This window comes from Heloderma suspectum, chromosome 7 (genome assembly GCF_057233095.1).
Source record: "Heloderma suspectum isolate Gila_16-S chromosome 7, 16-S_ref, whole genome shotgun sequence".
NCBI classification, from domain to species: Eukaryota; Metazoa; Chordata; class Lepidosauria; order Squamata; family Helodermatidae; genus Heloderma; species Heloderma suspectum.
The window spans coordinates 41,172,326-41,189,996 of record NC_139464.1 but is presented as its reverse complement, the minus strand read 5'-3'; the positions used below and the strand labels follow the sequence as shown (position 1 = coordinate 41,189,996).

General features: G+C 45.5%; 2 protein-coding genes across 4 annotated transcripts in view; one reads left to right on the top strand and one right to left on the bottom strand.

Moving 5' to 3' along the window:
- Nucleotides 1–8,878, top strand: CIMIP4 (ciliary microtubule inner protein 4). The gene is made up of 5 exons (XM_084811739.1): nucleotides 1–76; nucleotides 2,985–3,649; nucleotides 6,101–6,251; nucleotides 8,014–8,124; nucleotides 8,704–8,878. The coding sequence occupies exons 1-5, from the start codon at nucleotides 10–12 to the stop codon at nucleotides 8,793–8,795; spliced, it is 1,086 nt and encodes a 361-aa protein (XP_084667865.1). The 5' UTR covers nucleotides 1–9; the 3' UTR covers nucleotides 8,796–8,878.
- A 2,898-nt stretch (nucleotides 8,879–11,776) lies between these two features.
- Nucleotides 11,777–17,671, bottom strand: part of CSF2RB (colony stimulating factor 2 receptor subunit beta) — a 37,764-nt gene continuing 31,869 nt past the window's right edge. For all 3 annotated transcript variants that reach the window (XM_084809730.1, XM_084809732.1, XM_084809731.1), the window contains 2 exons: nucleotides 17,195–17,280; nucleotides 11,777–15,407 (listed from right to left, as the gene is read on the bottom strand). In XM_084809730.1, coding sequence (XP_084665856.1) covers nucleotides 14,309–15,407; nucleotides 17,195–17,280 — 1,185 coding nt within the window. In that variant the 3' untranslated portion in view covers nucleotides 11,777–14,308. The remainder of the gene's footprint in view (nucleotides 15,408–17,194; nucleotides 17,281–17,671) is intronic.

Genomic DNA, 17,671 nt, shown 5'->3' with positions numbered 1-17,671 from the left:
CAGGTGCCCATGGACACGGCCATCTCAATGCCTGCCGCCATGTACCATGAAACCAGAATGGCCAATGGTCCATCAGGTAAGGATGGATGAAACTGCCAGTTTCGGTTTTGCTCAGTTTCTCATTTTCCCAACCTTAAGTTTGTTTTGTCCCGTTTCCACATCGGTCTGTGATTTTTAAAAAAAAAAAAAACACTATGAAAATTCAAGATTTTTGTGCACATTTCTTGTCATAGATGAGATGCATTTTTATATGCATTTTTTCCTAATATACTCATTTTTGCAAGCAATTTCCCCTAATAGAATGGGGTTCCGTATGTCATATTCACTAATATGCACATCTTTGCCTAATATATCACACATTTTTTGACTGGAGAGCCCCATCGTAAACTTCAGAAATGTGCAAATATCAAAGTATACCTGGGTGTACATGCATTGATTCATGAAGTTCAAATGAGATAAGTTCACATTAAAATGTGTGGCGAACTCATTTCTCCTGGATCCCTACCACCAGGTAGGAGATATAATATGGGGATCTTCTATTTTTCTCCAGAACACTCTACCTTGTTTGGGCTGATATAGATCCCCAGGCTATAAGGGTGTGTTGCCCCGGCTGTAGGCTTTGAACTCTTAGGTTAGAGGTGCCAAGATAGTGATAAATCAGATCCAGGTTTACTTACAAGGAGATACTTTATTGAGTACAATCAGCACACAGGCGTAACCAATGGTTGGATCAGACAGCTTCTCTGAACCCAGAGCCAAGGGGTTAAATGGGTCTTATACCATACATATTAGCAGTGAGGCAGCATGACAGCAGCAAGCGCCCCCTAGTGTTGGTTCTCAGCATAGACTAGCCATGCTTGGTTTTCAGCACAGCCACCTGCAGTTCAGCATAAACACATAGCTTCACTTCCCAGGCCAGTCTTGATAAGATCTTCTAGCTTGCTGGTGTGGAATGTATCAGGCTTTGACTCATCTCACATGCTCAGAGGCCTACTGAGCATGTGAGATGAGTCAAAGGGAATTGTACCCACAATGAACTTAAGCAAGCATTATGGATCTCTAGGCCCATCTAACACTACAGGTGACTTGGTTATGCTCCTGGGGCCAATACATTGGGTTTGGCCATCATCCTCTTATTTGCTGATGTCAGATCCAGCTCTTACCAAACTGAAGACAAAGACAGTCCTAGACATTCAGGTGCAGCACAAGCAGGCTCTCCTAGTGGCTCAAGCCAACCAAGAAGTCTGACCTGGAAGCCCTTGTGGAGGTAAAGTAGTACCACCTGACCCACTCCGACCTATCAGCGTAAAGGACCTTCCTTGTGAGTGTGGCTGGTCTCCCCGCAGTTCCTTCTTTGAGCCAGAAGTGAATGGTGAGGTTTAGGTCAAATCCTGGCCTGACATCTCTCAGGTCTCCAGGATCCATTGTGAACTTGAGTCCTGATACCTGAATGGATTCTGACAGGTTTGCATGAGAAAAGATACATACATGGGCATGCAGTAAAAGTGTATTGATAACGTGTGTTTCTGTGAATGCCAATTAGATACATAGAATCATAGAACAATAGGGTTGGAAGGGGTCTACAAGGCCATCGAGTCCAACCCCTTGCTCAATGCAGGAATCCAAGTCAGAGCATCCCTGACAGGTGGCTGTCCAGCCTCATCTTGAATGCCTCCAGTGTGGGACAGCCCACCACCTCCCTAGGTAATGGGTTCTATTGTTGTATTGCTCTAACAGTCAGGAAGTTTTTCCTGACGTTCAACTGAAATCTGGCTTCCTGTCACTTGAGACCATTATTCCGTGTCCTGTACTCTGGGATGATCGGGAAGAGATCCTGGCCTTCTTCTCTGTGACAGCCCTTCAAGTACTTGCAGAGCACTATTGTATCTCCCCTCCGTCTTCTCTTCTCAAGGCTAAACATATACGCTGCTGCAGGAATACGGCATCTGATTCATGGCACTGTCTATGCCATCAATGCCTAAACTCACTTAAATCGTAGCACCATCATGACTACAGAGTACAGACATCAAATGGAGTTTGGTTCTGATGCTGTCATCACCTGCTGCTCTCTGTAGTCTTTTTGGTGGTGGGGGGGGGCTGCAGAACCCTGGACTTTGCCCCCAAGTTCCAGTCCTAGCTGTACCACTGTCCATAGCTGATAGTTTTGGGGAACATTTTGGGGAACATTTGTAATGTTCCCCAAAACCTCTGTAAGTCCCCCAGTACAGTGTCTCTTGAAGTCTGGTGTATCTTGAAGTCATGGCAATGGTGATGCATTGTTAGCTCTGTGTGTGTGCTTAAGAACACTTAAGGACAATGCTTAGAGATGTTGAACCACTTAGAAATATTTTTAAATATGTTCAGTGGTATATAAATATATTCTGTATGTGTGTATACACGCACACACAAATAAATTTGAGAAACACATAATCTGCTTCATATTCTACCCCATGCACATCAGGAACAGGAGGGTGATGCTGCTGCTTTCCCCAGTGAGGTTACCAGTTTTATGATCTTTCCAATAAAACCAACCATAAGCTATGGCAAAATGTGGCCATTTGCTGTTGTATTTCTAGCATTTCCCAACACTCCCTCAAATAGTGGACTCGGGTGGTGGGTGCCGACAGAAATAGAGCCAAAACGGTGCCACTGAGAAACAAGAGGGAGGTATTGGCATGCTTGGGGGGAAGCCCAATAATTGCAGATGTACAAAAACAACAACAACCCACGCCTTTTTCCAAAATCCTAAGGGGCAACCCTTCTCTCCCTGAAAACAGTCCTATGAGGACTGAGCATGCTCACTAGCTACAGAATGGTAAAGGAAACCAGAACACTGGTGTGGGGGGAACAGAATGGCATAACTTAGAGATCAGCATGGCTGGCTGGAACCCTGAAGAGAAGAACTCCTCTTAAAACATGAGGAGGATACACTGCAACTTTTTGTTGCAGGTCCTACTTGTTACACTTTTCTTTCTGTCTTCCAGAAATGCCTGGATATGGAAACAAGGAGCAAGTCACATACAACGTGGCTGGGGTACAGTCCAACAACAAAAGACCCCCCTCAAGGAATTCTAGTAGGAACTCCCGTAAGAACTCCAACAGCCCAGCAGAGAACAGAACAACTACGGGCAGGCCTCCAGTCATGCATCAGGCATTCCCTTCCACACAGCTTTTCCAAACCAGAAACAACAGTAAACAGAGCCTCAGACCCAAAACTCCCTCTGCCCTGTGCATTCACAGTGGATCACCGAAAATATCTGCAGGGAGGAAGGATAGCCTGGATAGCAGCACCTCCAAGGGGCTAGGGAATTACCAGAAGGGGAGGCCTGCAAGTTCCTGGCAGCCTGCCAACGCTAACCAAGAAGAAATGGAAGACAGCTATACTAATTCAGATGAACTAACAGGCAGGCAATATCGGCCTCTAGGGACCCGATTGCTTGGATCTCCCCGAAAAACCATAAAGGGCAGCCGTGAAGACACGAAAGAAGCTGAGAATGTTTCGAGTGCCAAAGAATCACTGGTGTCCGGTGGCCAAGATGTTAAAGCAGAAGGAAAGCCCTTGCAGGAGAAGAAAAACAGCCTAATACCTGCCAATATCAAGGCTAAGTATGGCACATCTGTGGTGGAGAAGCTGATCTCTGAAGAGCAGGTAGAAAAAATAATGATCTTACCTTTTAAGAGGGTTGATAGTAAGAGCACCTCAGTAACAGGACACACTACTCTTTTTTATTTGAAAATATTGAGCCCCTCACTGGAAAAAAACTCTTATTTGGCACCTCACACATGGCGCTAAATAAGCAGTACTAAGTAGCAGTAGTTGCATCAGGGCTGGTCCTACCATTAGGCAAAGTGAAGCAGTTGCTTCCGGCAGCAGATGCTGGGAGATGGCAGAAAGGTGTTGGAGGAGAGAAATGTAGGCCATATGGCCTGCTCTGCACCCCCTAAGTTAGCCTGCTTCCTACAGGTGCGGAAGATGCTGTCCCATCATCAGTGTTGAAGACAGATTCATCTGCCAGTCCAGTTGGCTTTGGGGCATAGGATGGGAGGGGGCACCATCTTATTTTCTGCCTCAGGCAGCGAAATGTCTTGAGTCCGTTTTGAGTTGCATACTGGACATTATTTTAATTACTAACCAAGAAATTGCAAAACAAGGCATAATTACATCATGACAGCCAGTGTGATGTAGTGGCAAGAGTATTGGACTGGGAGCTGGGAGATCCAGGTTCTAGTCTCCACTCAGCCATGGAAGCTCACTGGGTGACTTTGGGCCAGTCACACACTCTCAGCCCAACCTACCTCACAGGGTTGTTGTTGTGAGGATAAAATGGAGAGGAGGAGGATAATGTAAGCTGCCTTGGGTTCCTTGCAAGAGGAAAAAAAGCAGGATATAAATGCAATAAATAATAAATAAATAAATAGTGATTATTATAGCATACAGACATTTCTATACCTGCCAGTTCTCTAATTGAAGAGACAAGAGGTTAACGCCAATGTAAATCAGAGGACATATATCAGTTAAGGGCACAATCCTATCAATTGCACCCTCACTGCTTGGAGACCTCTGAACTCAGAGGCTTCCGAGAGGTCAGTGCCCTGCTGGGCTGAAGCCGGCGGGGCGGGAGGAGTGACAGAGGCGATCCTTGCCTCCTTGTCCTCTGATCTCCTTTATTTTTGCTAGATGGGTTTTTCAGCCCATCTAGCAAGGGCACTTTGGAGGGGAAGAGAAGGAGAATGGAGGAGGTTCAGGATAACTTGTATCCTGGGCTTTCTGGTCTCCTTCCCTCCTTGTCTACGGGAACGCCCCCTTTCCTGAAGCTCCGAGGTGACTTTTCTAACCTCGGAGAGGCAAGCTGGCATGGTCCGTGCTGGCTGTGAGGGGTCAGGGTCTGAGGTCAGATCTACAAGTCCTCCTTCTGAGGTTGGAGCGCTGTTTCTCACCTTGGAGGGATTTTCTGAGCAATCTTATGGTCCCTGGGACACTCTTCCAGGGACCATAGGGTTCGCTAAGCCACTGATATATTACAGAGTAATCCACCCTTCCCTAACCTGGAGCCCAAAATGTTTTGGACTACAACTCTGATCAGTTCCAGGCAGCATAGCCAATGGTAAGAGATGATATGTTCCCTTACTATTGCTAGGAGTTGTAGTCCAAAATATCTGGAGGACACCAATTTTGGGAAGGCTAAAGTGGCAAACATGTCATCTGAGATTAGTCTTTTATGTAAAACCGACTGTTGTTCATTGAGACTGATTTTTTAAGGAGAAAAACCAACAAAATGATGGAGAATTGCTGTCACTGATTAATTTCCTACTTACTATGGATAGAAGTCCCAAATATGAACATTTCATAAACATTATGACGAGATGGCAACCCTTGTTCTAGCCAAGTTTATAGAAACATGGATAGAAACATAGGTAGAATCATAGAATAGTAGAGTTAGAGGGGGCCTATAAGACCATCAAGTCCAAGCCCCTGCTCAATGCAGGAATCCAAGCCAAAGCATCCCTGACAGATGGCTGTCTAGCTTCATCTTGAATGCCTCCAGTGTGGGAGAGCCCACCACCTCTCTAGATAATGGGTTCCACTGTTGCATTGCTCTAACAGTCAGGAAGATTTCCTGATGTTCAGCCCGAATCTGGCTTCCTGTAATTTGAGCCCATTATTCCATGTCCTGCACTCTGGGATGATGGAGAAGAGAGCCTGGCCTTCCTCTCTGTGATGACCTTTCATGTACTTGAAGAGCGCTATCGTATCTCCCCTCAGTCTTCTCTTCTCAAGGCGAAACATGCCCAGTTCTTTCACTTGCTGAAAGAGACTGAATATACCTGGTAAGGTTATCCATTCAGAGCATGGAAAGGACCACTAGTTCAGCCTTCCCCAATCTGGTGCCTTCCAGCTGATTTGGACTTCAACTCCCATCAGCCCCAGCCAGCATGGCCAATGGTCAGCAATCCTCGGACTTGTAGCCCTAAACATCCGGAGGGCACCAGGTTGTGAAAGCCTGCCTGAGTGTCTTGAGTGCACTCAAACACAGCTGGTGGTCCCAAGAACCTTGGAACCTCGGATGTATTTTGACTCCATCATGTTCCTGTATTCCAGGCACGCCGTGCTCTCTGTGAAGCCGGACTGATTCAAGGACAGAAACGACTCAGCGACTGGACATTCAAGCCACTAGAGAACCCTATGTCAACTTCACCATATGCAGATTATTACGAACTAGGTTACAACCTGAGGGCCAACGTTTTCCAGGGTGAGGGACTTTCTTAGATCTATCTATGTGTGTCCCATGATGGCTGCAGTTATGGCTTGAACTGGTCTTGGAGTTCCAAGTTTACTGGTATCCCACAACTAACACCACTTTTTATGCTCTGCTCTCTAGGAGGGGTGAAAAAATATTGCATCTTTTAAAGGGTCTGTTCCCTTTGGAGAGGAGACCAGCGGAGTCTTGTGTCTTTGGAACAGGGATGGGGGGACAGCCTAGGGAAGCCTCCCCCAACTTGGTGCAGTCCAGATGTTTTGGACTGCAACTCCCAGCATCCCTGGTCATTGGCTATGCTGGCTGGGGCTGATGGGAGTTGAAGTCCAAAACACCTGGAGGGCAGCATCTTGGGGAAGGCAGGCCTAGTGCCACCCCCTTTGCCTTTAACAGAGGTTTGATATGCAGAAAACAGCAGGGGAAGTTGTTCATGTCACAGAGACAAACAGTACATTTGCTAACTGCTGCAGATCAAACAGCTGTTAATGATACAGCTAAAGGAGCCTCAGAAGTTGGCAACAAATGCTTTTCTCACAAAAACATCAATTCAATTCAGCCCCAACTCAACCCAACCAGCTCTCAGCTTAGGAAAATCCCAAGTGGTTGCTCACATTCTTTTGGCAGATCTCTTACCAGTATCTTCCTGTGCCTTGAAGCTTTCTTGGTGGCTGGTATTTCTTGCAGACACTTGCCCACTAATCACTTTCTATTGTCTCTTTGACCTGCTACCAGAGTTGGCACGTTTTGAAATGGTGCAGCCTTAACTGCAGCCATTCTCAAGTGATAGCCTGTCTCCATGCCATGAAAAACATTGCCAGTTGGTTTCTGCATAGAGAACAACTATTACAGGCACAATTATCAGTCAGGCTATTCTCCCTTCCCCACCCAACCCAGTTCAAGCTACCAACCAACTCCCACTTGGGCAAGGGTGCATGGCTAAGAACCCATGGGTTCCTCTTCCTGTGTAAACATGCTGAATATGAGGTTGTCTGTTTATTTATCTAAAGCATTTTTACCCTGCTCTTCAGCCAAAAAGGCTCCCCGAGAAGCTTACATGAGATCAATAAGAAACAAGACAGTCTCTGGCCAGCAGGCTTACCATCTAAAATAATGACACAAACAAAAGGAAAAAACGGAATGAGGAGGGAAAAGGAAGAAAGCAAAGTTAGGCACTGATTTTTAAAGTTACATAGTGGTTCTTACTGACCAGCTGGAATAGATACATTTCAGGGAGAGGAGAAGGCAAATAGCAGGTGGTCTTTCAGCAGAGCTGATGGAGTGGTCCTGCTTCCCATCTCTCTGCTGCTACAGCCTGATGGAAGGGCTGCTGCTAGGTAATAGCTGATGGAGGGAGGAGCTGGTCACCAGGCAGAGCCAGTGACACTGCCCTGTTTCCCTCCCTCTCAGGACAACTCTCACAAACTGACAACTTCTTTGATCTCCCTGCTTGTAGGATCAACCCTTCTGTCTTAATGATCCTGTAATACAGTGTAAAAATTTGTGGTGAGGTACCACATCAAAACCATGAAATGTATCATTTGCAATAAAAAATCTGAACCTAACATTATGTTTGAGTGAGCTACAAAAATTTCTAAGGTGCATGTATCACTGTTTGAAATACCCAGGTCACACGACTACTCTTTATCTTCTTCTGTTGGACCAGTTCTTCCTTCTTTCAGGCCACGAACCATGATTCGACATATGGGTGGCTATGGCACAAGTGGCTGAAGATTTCTCGAAATGTTATCTCTTGCAGGAGGACCATTAGAGAACAAAAGCCTGATGAAGGATTCCTATACCCCAGATGTGATAAAGAGGGCAGTCCGGGACCCCAAACATTGGCATGGAAGGAAAACGGATGACCTAGGTAAGGAGCCCTAAATTTTAAGAGCAGAAAGGGAAAGCCAGGAGGAGGTCAGAGGCTAGTACTATATCACACAGCCACCTTCCATCAGATCTGTAACATGGCAGATAATAATACCAGCCTATTTTACAGGGTATTGGTAAGGATTGCAAAGATAATACTAGCGGAGCACTCAGGAAAGAGAGCTATATATAAATAGTATTATTATAATCTAAATGTTTGGATTTCGCCCAGTTCACAGCTTACAAAGCTCGCATCGCACTCCTGGGTACATCTTTAAAGGAACTGGTTGCAGTCTCGCTCTCATTGCTGTCAGTGATAAAGACCCAGCCACATCACTAAGTGCCCATGGCTAGTTTACATTAGGGTGTCCATTTCCAAATAATCACATATGCAGCCTGGCTCTTCCGTATTTCCACTGCACAGAAATCACTGGCTTTTCATGCCCTCATGACCCCTTGTCTTTCCTGGCCCTTTTCTAGCCTCTCCCCAAAACAGCCCTTTCTGATGCCCACTGTGAAGGGTGCACAGTAAACATGTACAAACTGTGGGAATGTATTTATTTATTCCGCTTCTCAACAGGGAGATGGTTCCAGAAAAATGCCCTAAACCTTAACCTGCAAAAAGCTTTGGAGCAAAAATATGGGGAGAAGAACAAAGGCGGCAAATCCTAAAATGGCATAAAAGAGGCACGTGAGCCCTCCGTGAAAAATATCTGGTTCTCCCTAGCAGTGCAATAAACCTCCGTGCAGCCTCTAGTTTTGGGTACTCCTTATACATGATGTTGATAAAGCAGCAAATAGGCTTGTTCAGTTGGTCAGAAAAAGAAAAGTCTGCCCTGCACTTGAGCTTCTAGTAGCCATTTGACCTGAAGAAATCAGCAGGTGAAGCTTTTCAAGCCAAGAAGTTAACTGTGATTACCTGCTAATTTCAAATGGCCATTGAAGGTACAGCTTATTACAGGTCCTGATTCGAAAGCTGGCAACTGTAAACTAGGGTGCAATCCTATGCATGTGTAAACATGCTGACTGGGGCATGCTTGGAGCTGTAGGACTTATTTCTGTGTAAACATGCATAGGATTGTGCCCTTAGAGATGAAAATAGAACCTTGCTGAAATGCTGACTGGAGGATATGGAATTCTATATTGTGCGTAGAGCACAGGAATTGAACCTCAGGCTGGGAGTCCTATTCTGGCACTCCAGAGTTTCCCAGATAGCCATGTCCCCTTTCATAAGAACATAAGAAGAGCCATGCTGGATCAGACCAAGGGTCCATCTAGTCCAGCATTCTGTTCACACAGTGGCCAACCAGCTGTTGAATGAGAACCCACAAGCAGGGCATGAGCACAACAGCACCCTCCCACCCATGTTCCCCAGCCACTGCTGTACATAGGCTCACTGCCTCTGGTACTGGAGGTAGCACATAGCCAACAAGACTAGCAGCCATTGATAACCTTCTCCTCCAGGAATTTGTCCTTTCCCCAACCACTGATTGTTGGTGGTTTCCCAGCTTTTGTGCAGTTATTTTTCCCCATTCTAAGAGGTTGAAACGCTTCTCTTAAGACTTAGTTATTGGCAGTAAGTGCTTTAAGCTAAACTATGCTGGTATCTTTGGAGGTTTTGGCCCCGCCCTGCCCCTTTTGCCTTTGGTGTCCCACTCCTTGCCTTGCTCCCCATCCTGGAGCATGGCCCCTGAGACTTCTCCAAAATTGGATTTGGCCCTTGGGTAGAGAACCTCTTTCTACACCCCTGGTATAGAATGTGTGTGTGTGGGGGGGGGGGGTAGGAATAGCAGAGAAAGGGAGCTAAAAGGAGACAGAATAAGCATGAAAAGGTTCTCCTCTTCAAGGGTACTTCCAGATGAGGCATTTATTATGCAATCAACCTGCCTTATAACCAGTTTTACAAGGGGTCTAGGCATCAGTTTGCAACCCTCCCATATTTTCACTTCCAGTGGAGGCTGATAGCGCCGATGTCAGTGGGGCCATGAATCTGCTCTGGGTTTAAATCAGAACCATTCAGAACCCTAAAGGAGCTATCCAAGGCACTGAACCTATTTTGGGGGTTGGGCTCAGAACCTTGGATAGCTCCTTTAGAGTTCTGACTGCTTCTGACTCAAACCCAGAGCGGATTTATGATTCAACTGACACTGGAGCCACCAGCCTCTACTGACTACTTCTGCCTTTTTTCCTTCCAGGAAAAAAACAAACAGACATTAAGAAGGAAAAGGCAGAATAGCTGCACAATGCCTTTTCCATTGGTAGCGCTAGGAGCCCTCCATACGAAAGTACCCCTGTTCTACTCACAATATATCCTAAGGCAATGGTGTTATAGAATCATAGAATAGTAGGGTTGGAAGGGGCCTACAAGGCCATCGAGTCCAACCCCCTGCTCAATGCAGGAATCCAAGTCAGACCATCCCTGACAGATGGCTGTCCAGCCTCGTCTTGAACGCCTCCAGTGTGGGAGAGCCCACCACCTCCCTAGGGAATGGGTTCCATTGTCGTATTGCTCTAACAGTCAGGAAGTTTTTCCTGATGTTCAGCCAGAATCTGGCTTCCTGTAACTTGAGCCCATTATTCCGTGTCCTGCACTTCGAGGTGATCAAGAAGAGATGCTGGCCTTCCTCTCTGTTACAACCTTTCAAGTACTTGAAAAGCGCTACCATATCTCCCCTCAGTCTTCTCTTCTGAAGGCTAAACATGCCCAGTTCTTTCAGTCTCTCTTCATAGGGCTTTGTTTCCACTCCCCTGATCATCTTTGTTCCTATACATATTAAACTTCCTGAACTCATGGAATTTTTCTCACATGGATCTGCCTGCACAACGCTTGTGTGTCTCCCACAGAATCTCTATGAATTGCACAGAATTTGAGGGGCATGTTTTTGGCAGAGTATCAACCTGGGATCAATGTTTCACGAACAGCAGTGCTGGGTTTCTTGGACCAATCAAGCAATGACACTGTGGAAAGACGCTGGATTTCCATGCAGCGTTAGGTCTTGGTTTTGGAGGACCCTTGGGCAAAACACCGTCGGGTGGGGTGGGAGCTCCGTCCCTCAGTGAGTCTATATTGTTGTCAAGCTCTCCTCCTCTTATTATTGCTACCGACTACATGCTTGCCAGGCAGAGAGACAATGAGCCAATAGGTAATGGCATCTACTGCTCCTCCTTCCTTGCCCACCACCACCATTGGCTGGGACAGAGTCAGAGGAGGGTGAACAGCAGGTTGCAATGGTGAAGAGGAGGAGCAGCTCCAGGGAGCTCTTGTCAGTGGGCCCCCTTCTGGGGTGTGGGCCATGTGCAGGTGCCTGACCATGCCAACCCTTCATTACAGCCCTGTTTCCATGATAACACTGAAAGAGAGAGAGCTTTTAATACCCTGCTTCCCAATAATCAGTTTCTGCCCCAAAAGAGGATAAAGCACAGAGTGGAGAAGCAGGTTTCAAAGTTCCTTCACCAAGAGAAAGGGTTGCTTGCCAGCAAGCTCTGCCAATTTGGTTATTCCAATTTGGCAGGTTTGTCCTTGTGCCAGCCCCCCACCCCTGGGATCCATTTCAAAGTAGAATTGCTCAGGCTGAAACTCCTTATTTTTGTAGACTCTGATTGCTATCCAAGGATTTTAAAAACCTGAGATAATCACTGTACTCTGATTGTTTGGGGAGTTTTGTTTTTTAAAGAAAGGTTTTATTGATGAGAGTGAATTCTTAGGGTACAAAGAATTTCAAAGACTTACTACACAATATTTTGGGGCAGTCAGACCACTGTAGAAAGCCATTGCTGAATTTTCTGTACAGGCTGCAGTACTAGCTTATATATTTTACTGATAAAATTTATTACCTGCTTTCCATCATAAAATAATCCTCAACAGGGATACAAAAACAACTAAAACACAGTAAATCCATTCAAACATAGACCAATAAAACAGTAAAACAGGAGAACAGAAACACAGATGCAGCAACACAGATACAGTCAAAAGTCTGGATGAACAAATAGGTCTTCAGTTGATGCCGAAAACATAAAAATTGGTGCCGTCCATATGTGAAGGAGGAGGGAGAGTTCTCACAGTCGGGGTACCTGTATTGAGAACGCCCTCTCTTGGGTTGCTGCATATTGAATCCCAGGCAAATGCAGCATGGTCAAGAGGGGATCCCCACTTGATCTTAATATAAATGTAATAATAATAATATCCAGGCAGGTACATAAGGGAAAAGACATGTCATCAGGATTCCAGCTCCTAAGCAATGTAGACCTTTATGGGTCAGCACAAGCACCTTGAACGTGACTCGGTAGCATATTGGTAGTCAGTGCAAATCTTTCAGATCTGGGGTAATATATTCCCAGAAGGCTGTCCCGCTCAGAGGCCTAGCTGCAGATTTCTGGCCAACCTCAAAGGTAGCCCCAAGTAAAGTGCATTGCAATAGTCCAATCTTCTAGAGTTGTGCAAGAATGTCTTTCCTTTACCTTCTCTCTCAGAGTTGGTCCCAATACTTGCATTGCATGTGAAAAATTGTTTCAGACCTGGACTGATTTCTGGCAATTCTAATGTCGATTTGTTCTAGGATTCAATAAGGACAATATGTTGCTTCCCCCAAACCCTCTTGGATAATTCATAATATTCCTGGGCTTAAGAAATGATCCAGCCAAAGTTAAGCACTTTTAGAGCACAGTCCTATACATGTCTACTCAGAAGTAAGTCCTACAGAGTTCAATAGGGCTTACTCCCAGGTAAGTAGCTATGGCTATAGGCTTGCAGCCTAAAGTGCTTAACTCTGGCTGGATTATGCCCTTGTTTTCCCCTTCTAATCATTTTTGAAACAGAGTTCTCCTTAAAAAAATAAAAATAAACAACTAGCATTGCATTACATTTAGAGATGGAATATTAAAATCTACAAGAATATTTGGAACTTTGAGAAAATGCATATGATATAGAATATCGCAAAAAGCATTATGGTGTGATGGGAAAAGACTGTCAGAGAACATATTTAGATTCATAAATACTGTAAGGAAAATAGCTCCCTCAAATAAAAAGTAGTGGGTTAAATCCATATTTAGTCATACTTAAAGTAGACCTGTTGTAACCAGTGGGAGGTCCCATTGATTTCAATGGGTCTACTCTTAAATATGACTAGGTATGGATTGAACCCTAAATCATTTTCTCCAGAAAAGTGAAACAAAGCAGAGAGGCATGAATTATAAGTGAATCCATTTTCCCAAAAGAGGCCCTTGTTTTCTTAAGAGGAGTAACAGCAATCAACCAGAGAGAGAGAGAGAGAGAGAGAGAGACTTTTAAAATATTTTATGGCTTTCCATGCTGAAAATTCAGGGGGCAGTATGAGTCCTCGCATTCAGAAGGTCAACAGCCCTGAATGTTTAGCTTCATCATTTGTTTATATATTTTCTTATTATAAATAGTACTGGGGCAAAATTAGACATGACATTATTCACGTCTTTAGCCCTGGCATGCTTGCTTTAAAAAAATTTAAAATAGCCAGTGTGGGGGAAGGAAGGGATTGAGAGCCAGATCAGCACAATGGCATGGGGGAAGGGGGCATGTATGTCCCCCTACACAATCAGAAGCCCTCCCCACTCCCCCACCTCTGTGCCTGCTATTCACATTAGGACTTTCTGGTCCCCAGGCAAATGCATTATTTAATCCTGCTGACTGTTTTATAATTCTGTACACTTTTATTTTTCTATATTTACGTTTTAACTGTTTTATTATTTTTGTAATCTGCACTGAGAATATGAATGAAGGGTAGTATAAAAATATTTATAATAAGGATCAGATGGAACAGCTCTCCCAGATGTGCTGGACTATGACCCCCAGCATCCCCCAGCCAGCAGCTTCCCACATCTGGGAAGGTGCCAGATTGAGACTGGTGAAGGCGATGGTAGAAGATGGTCATGCTGCAATGCACCTTTTTATATAAATTGGCCCAAGTGTACAGACAACATCTGCATTGGGACAGCAATAGTCCTCCAGCATGTGTGATGCTGGCATGGAAACGATGCCAGCATCACACTGACATGAGCCAAAGGCTCTGAAGATTTTCCATCCACCACACAAGGTGGTGAAGCAAAGCGAAGCACATTTCTGCAGCCCAAAGGCCAAAGTGGTTTTTCACTTGTGTGAGTGACAATAGTGCAAACGAAAGAAGATAGGAAAATTCTTGGGTCAGGCAGGGGATTTACTGAGACGCAGACACTCTCCAATCTTGGCAATGCTGAGGGGGGTCCCATAGCTTGCTCCCAGTGAGTTTGCTCTCACAGGGAGGCTCTTTGACTTTTTGACTGGTTTCTGGCAGTTGGCCTCCTGCAGATCCCCCTGGGCTTTTAGAGGCTTCCTTGGCGGCCTTAGAGTCAGGGAAGAAGCAGTAGTCACCCACCTGGCGTAAGAAGATTGGGCTCTTGTCGTCAGGTTTAAATATAAGAAAGACCTTGTCCTGCTTTGGTTCTTCCATGGAGAAAGGGACTTCTTCCTTTGGCACAGACCCCAGCATACTAGGAAGGCTCAAAACATAGTCATCAAAGACTTTCTGAGGTGATGCTGAAGGAACAGCCAATGATTGCCCCTTAGCTGGGAGCACAGTCTCTGCTTTCTTCTGGGACAAGAGATCTTCAGTTGTTTTGGGCAACTCTGCAGCATCTGTTGCTGCACTGGCACAGGTAAGCAGCATCCCTTCCTCTGAGGCCACCACAGGAAGCAGAAGTAAAGAGCCCCTCTCTTTGCTTATGGATAGATCTTCAGTGGCAATGTAGTCCAAAGGCCCAGGTTGACAGGGGCTGTTTGGGCTGGAAAGACTTTGTGGCCTGTTTTCTCCTTTCTCCGATTTGCCCCTTGCTAATTGGCTTTGAGATACTTCTTGCCTTTTAGGAAGTAGTTGCTTCTTCTCCTCCTGCACCAGTTCATTGACAATAGAGAACGAGGGTGCAATCCCTTTCTTGTTCCCCACAGGCACCTGCTGGGAACCCAAGCCATGGGGCAGTCCCACATATTGCAGACACACTGATGTCTCCTTCCTTTCCAAAGGGGCAACATCCAAGTCCTGCTGAACATCAGGTAGAGGGGACTCTGGTCCGCAGCGAATGTATGGGCCATCAAAATCAAAGATCTGAGTATGATGACTACAGACTGGTTGATCTCCTACAATAGCTGGAGTCAAACATTGGCCAGCTTTATCTGCCCAAGGAAGTTCTGTTTTTTCCATATCCTGAGAGGCAACTGGATGTGGTTTTATGGTCCCTGATCCAGCTCGAAGAGACTCCAAACGGCTAACCAGCATTTGACTGCAGCAGAGAAAATAAGTGAAGAACATCAGTCAGTAAAGGGAGATCCTTCCATATACACTATGAGATGAGAGAGATGAAAAAGGGCTCCAACACTATGAGAAATACCCAGCTAGAAGGTGTACCCTAGAATAGTAGATGCCCTCCCTTGAGATAGAGGGCCAAATGCTATCCTCTGTTTTAGCAGTCCCAGGCAGGCAAAGTCGGGGTTCATGCAGACCATTGCGGGATGCTACACACGGTTGATGAGCTGCATATGGCTTGATGGGGCAAACATTCGATTCATTGATGGGGTAGGGGAGAAACATTGTCTTCAAATACCCAATGATTTACATGATGAAGGGGAGGAAGATGGAATCAAAGATTAACAGGGCAATGTTATGTATATCTAATCAGCAGTAGCCTCCACTGAATTCAATGGGACTTACTCCCATTGCTGAAGAATCAGCAAAACAAAGTTAAGGGAGCAAGCCATTTCACAAAACAGTTTCTCCTCAAATTGCTGGGTCAGTTTCACAAATCTTTGATGAAAACACTGTTTCTCACCAGCTCGAGGCACAACCCTGTAATCCTTATCCCTTATTTCAGAGATGGGCAGCTTGTGGTCCTCCAGAAGTTTTAGCCTGTAACTCCCATGATCCCTTACAATTGGCTATGCTGGCTAGAGTGGATGGGAGTTGTAGGCCAAAATATCTGGAGGACCACAAGTTGCCCACTGATGCCTTATTGTAACTAGGGAAGTGTAACTTAACTGAACACACGATCTTCCCCATTCACCTTAGGAAGATAGGAAGCTGCCTTGTACTGAGTCAGACCATTGGCCCATCTAGCCCAGTATTGTCAACACTGACTGGCAGCAGCTCTCCAGCGTTTCAGGCAGGATTCTTTCCTCGCCCTACCTGGAGAAACCAGGGATCGAACCTTGGACCTTCTGCATGCAACACATCTGCTCTGTCACACTGAGCTATGGCCCTCCATCTCCTCCTCCTTCTGTTGTTGCTTCCCCTGTGTTAAACTTTCACTCCAAACCAGACATGAAGCCAGAGATCTTCAGTTAGGATCTCTCAGGGTTTTCATTTAGCTGATTTGTAGTCACAGGGCTGTTTTGAAGGTTGGGGTGGTGGTGGTGGGGTTTCTGGGAAAGGCTATTTAACCCTTTCTTCCCATTTCCCCTTCCTGAATATAAATGCCCATCCCCTGTGAGCACCTGGACAGCAGACTGAGCAGGCACACAGGTCACCTGACCACACCCTTCCCTCCTATGGTGAAAAGTATTTTATTTCTATTTAAAGAACACCAATTATTTCTAACTTTGCATCTATTCACAGAGTAGCATAAATAAAGTTTACGGTCGATGTCCTCTTTTTTGGCAATACATAAGAGGCCACCCTATACCTCACGGATAGGAACATCCATTCATAAACAGGGCCACTACATCGCTGCAAATACGGTTTCATACCAGTTCAATTGCTGTGGCTTCCCACAAAGAATCCTGGGAATTTTAGCATGGTGGTGAGGGGGCTGAGAACTTATTCTTAAACATTTCTCAGGCCCTCTCACAAAATTATAACCCTCCAGGTTCCATTTGGAAAAGAAATAACTATTAGACCAGTTTACACTGCAATCCATTGCACATCTACTCAGAGGCAGACCCACTGACTTGGATAAGGGTGGTGAGTGTGAACAGGATTTCAGTGTAGTAGTGTAGACATGTCCCTGTGACTTATCAGTGTCCCAAGAGTGCCTTGGATTAGACCAGCTAGTATGTCACACGTTTATATACTCACCTCTCAAATATGTTGGCATAGCCGATTCTTTCCTCTAAAGACCTCTGGCTACTGCTGTCCTCTGAGCCATCTGGCAACTGTACTTTCTGAAAAGAAACAAGGGCAGATGGCAGCCATCCCTAAACCAATGGGGGTAGGGGGTTGGGTGGGGAGAGCTGGAACAAAAGTACCAGTGTGCACAATCCAAATTTAACTGGTGTGTGTGTGTGTGCGTGTGTGTGTGTGTGTTTCCATGTCCATCCGTCCATCCCAAGTGCTTTTCATATTTGGTAGTCATTCAGAGCAAGTCTTGTGCTGTTGCTTTCTCATGGGTGCCTGTGTGCTTTTTTAGCACCTATGTGCAAGTGAATACACACACACACACACACACACCAGTTAAATCTGGATTGTGCATCAGCATCATTGTGCATCTTTTGCATCAGCATGAGCTTGTTGAGAACTCATGAGAGAGGGAGGCAGCTTCCGGTGGGGCGGGGC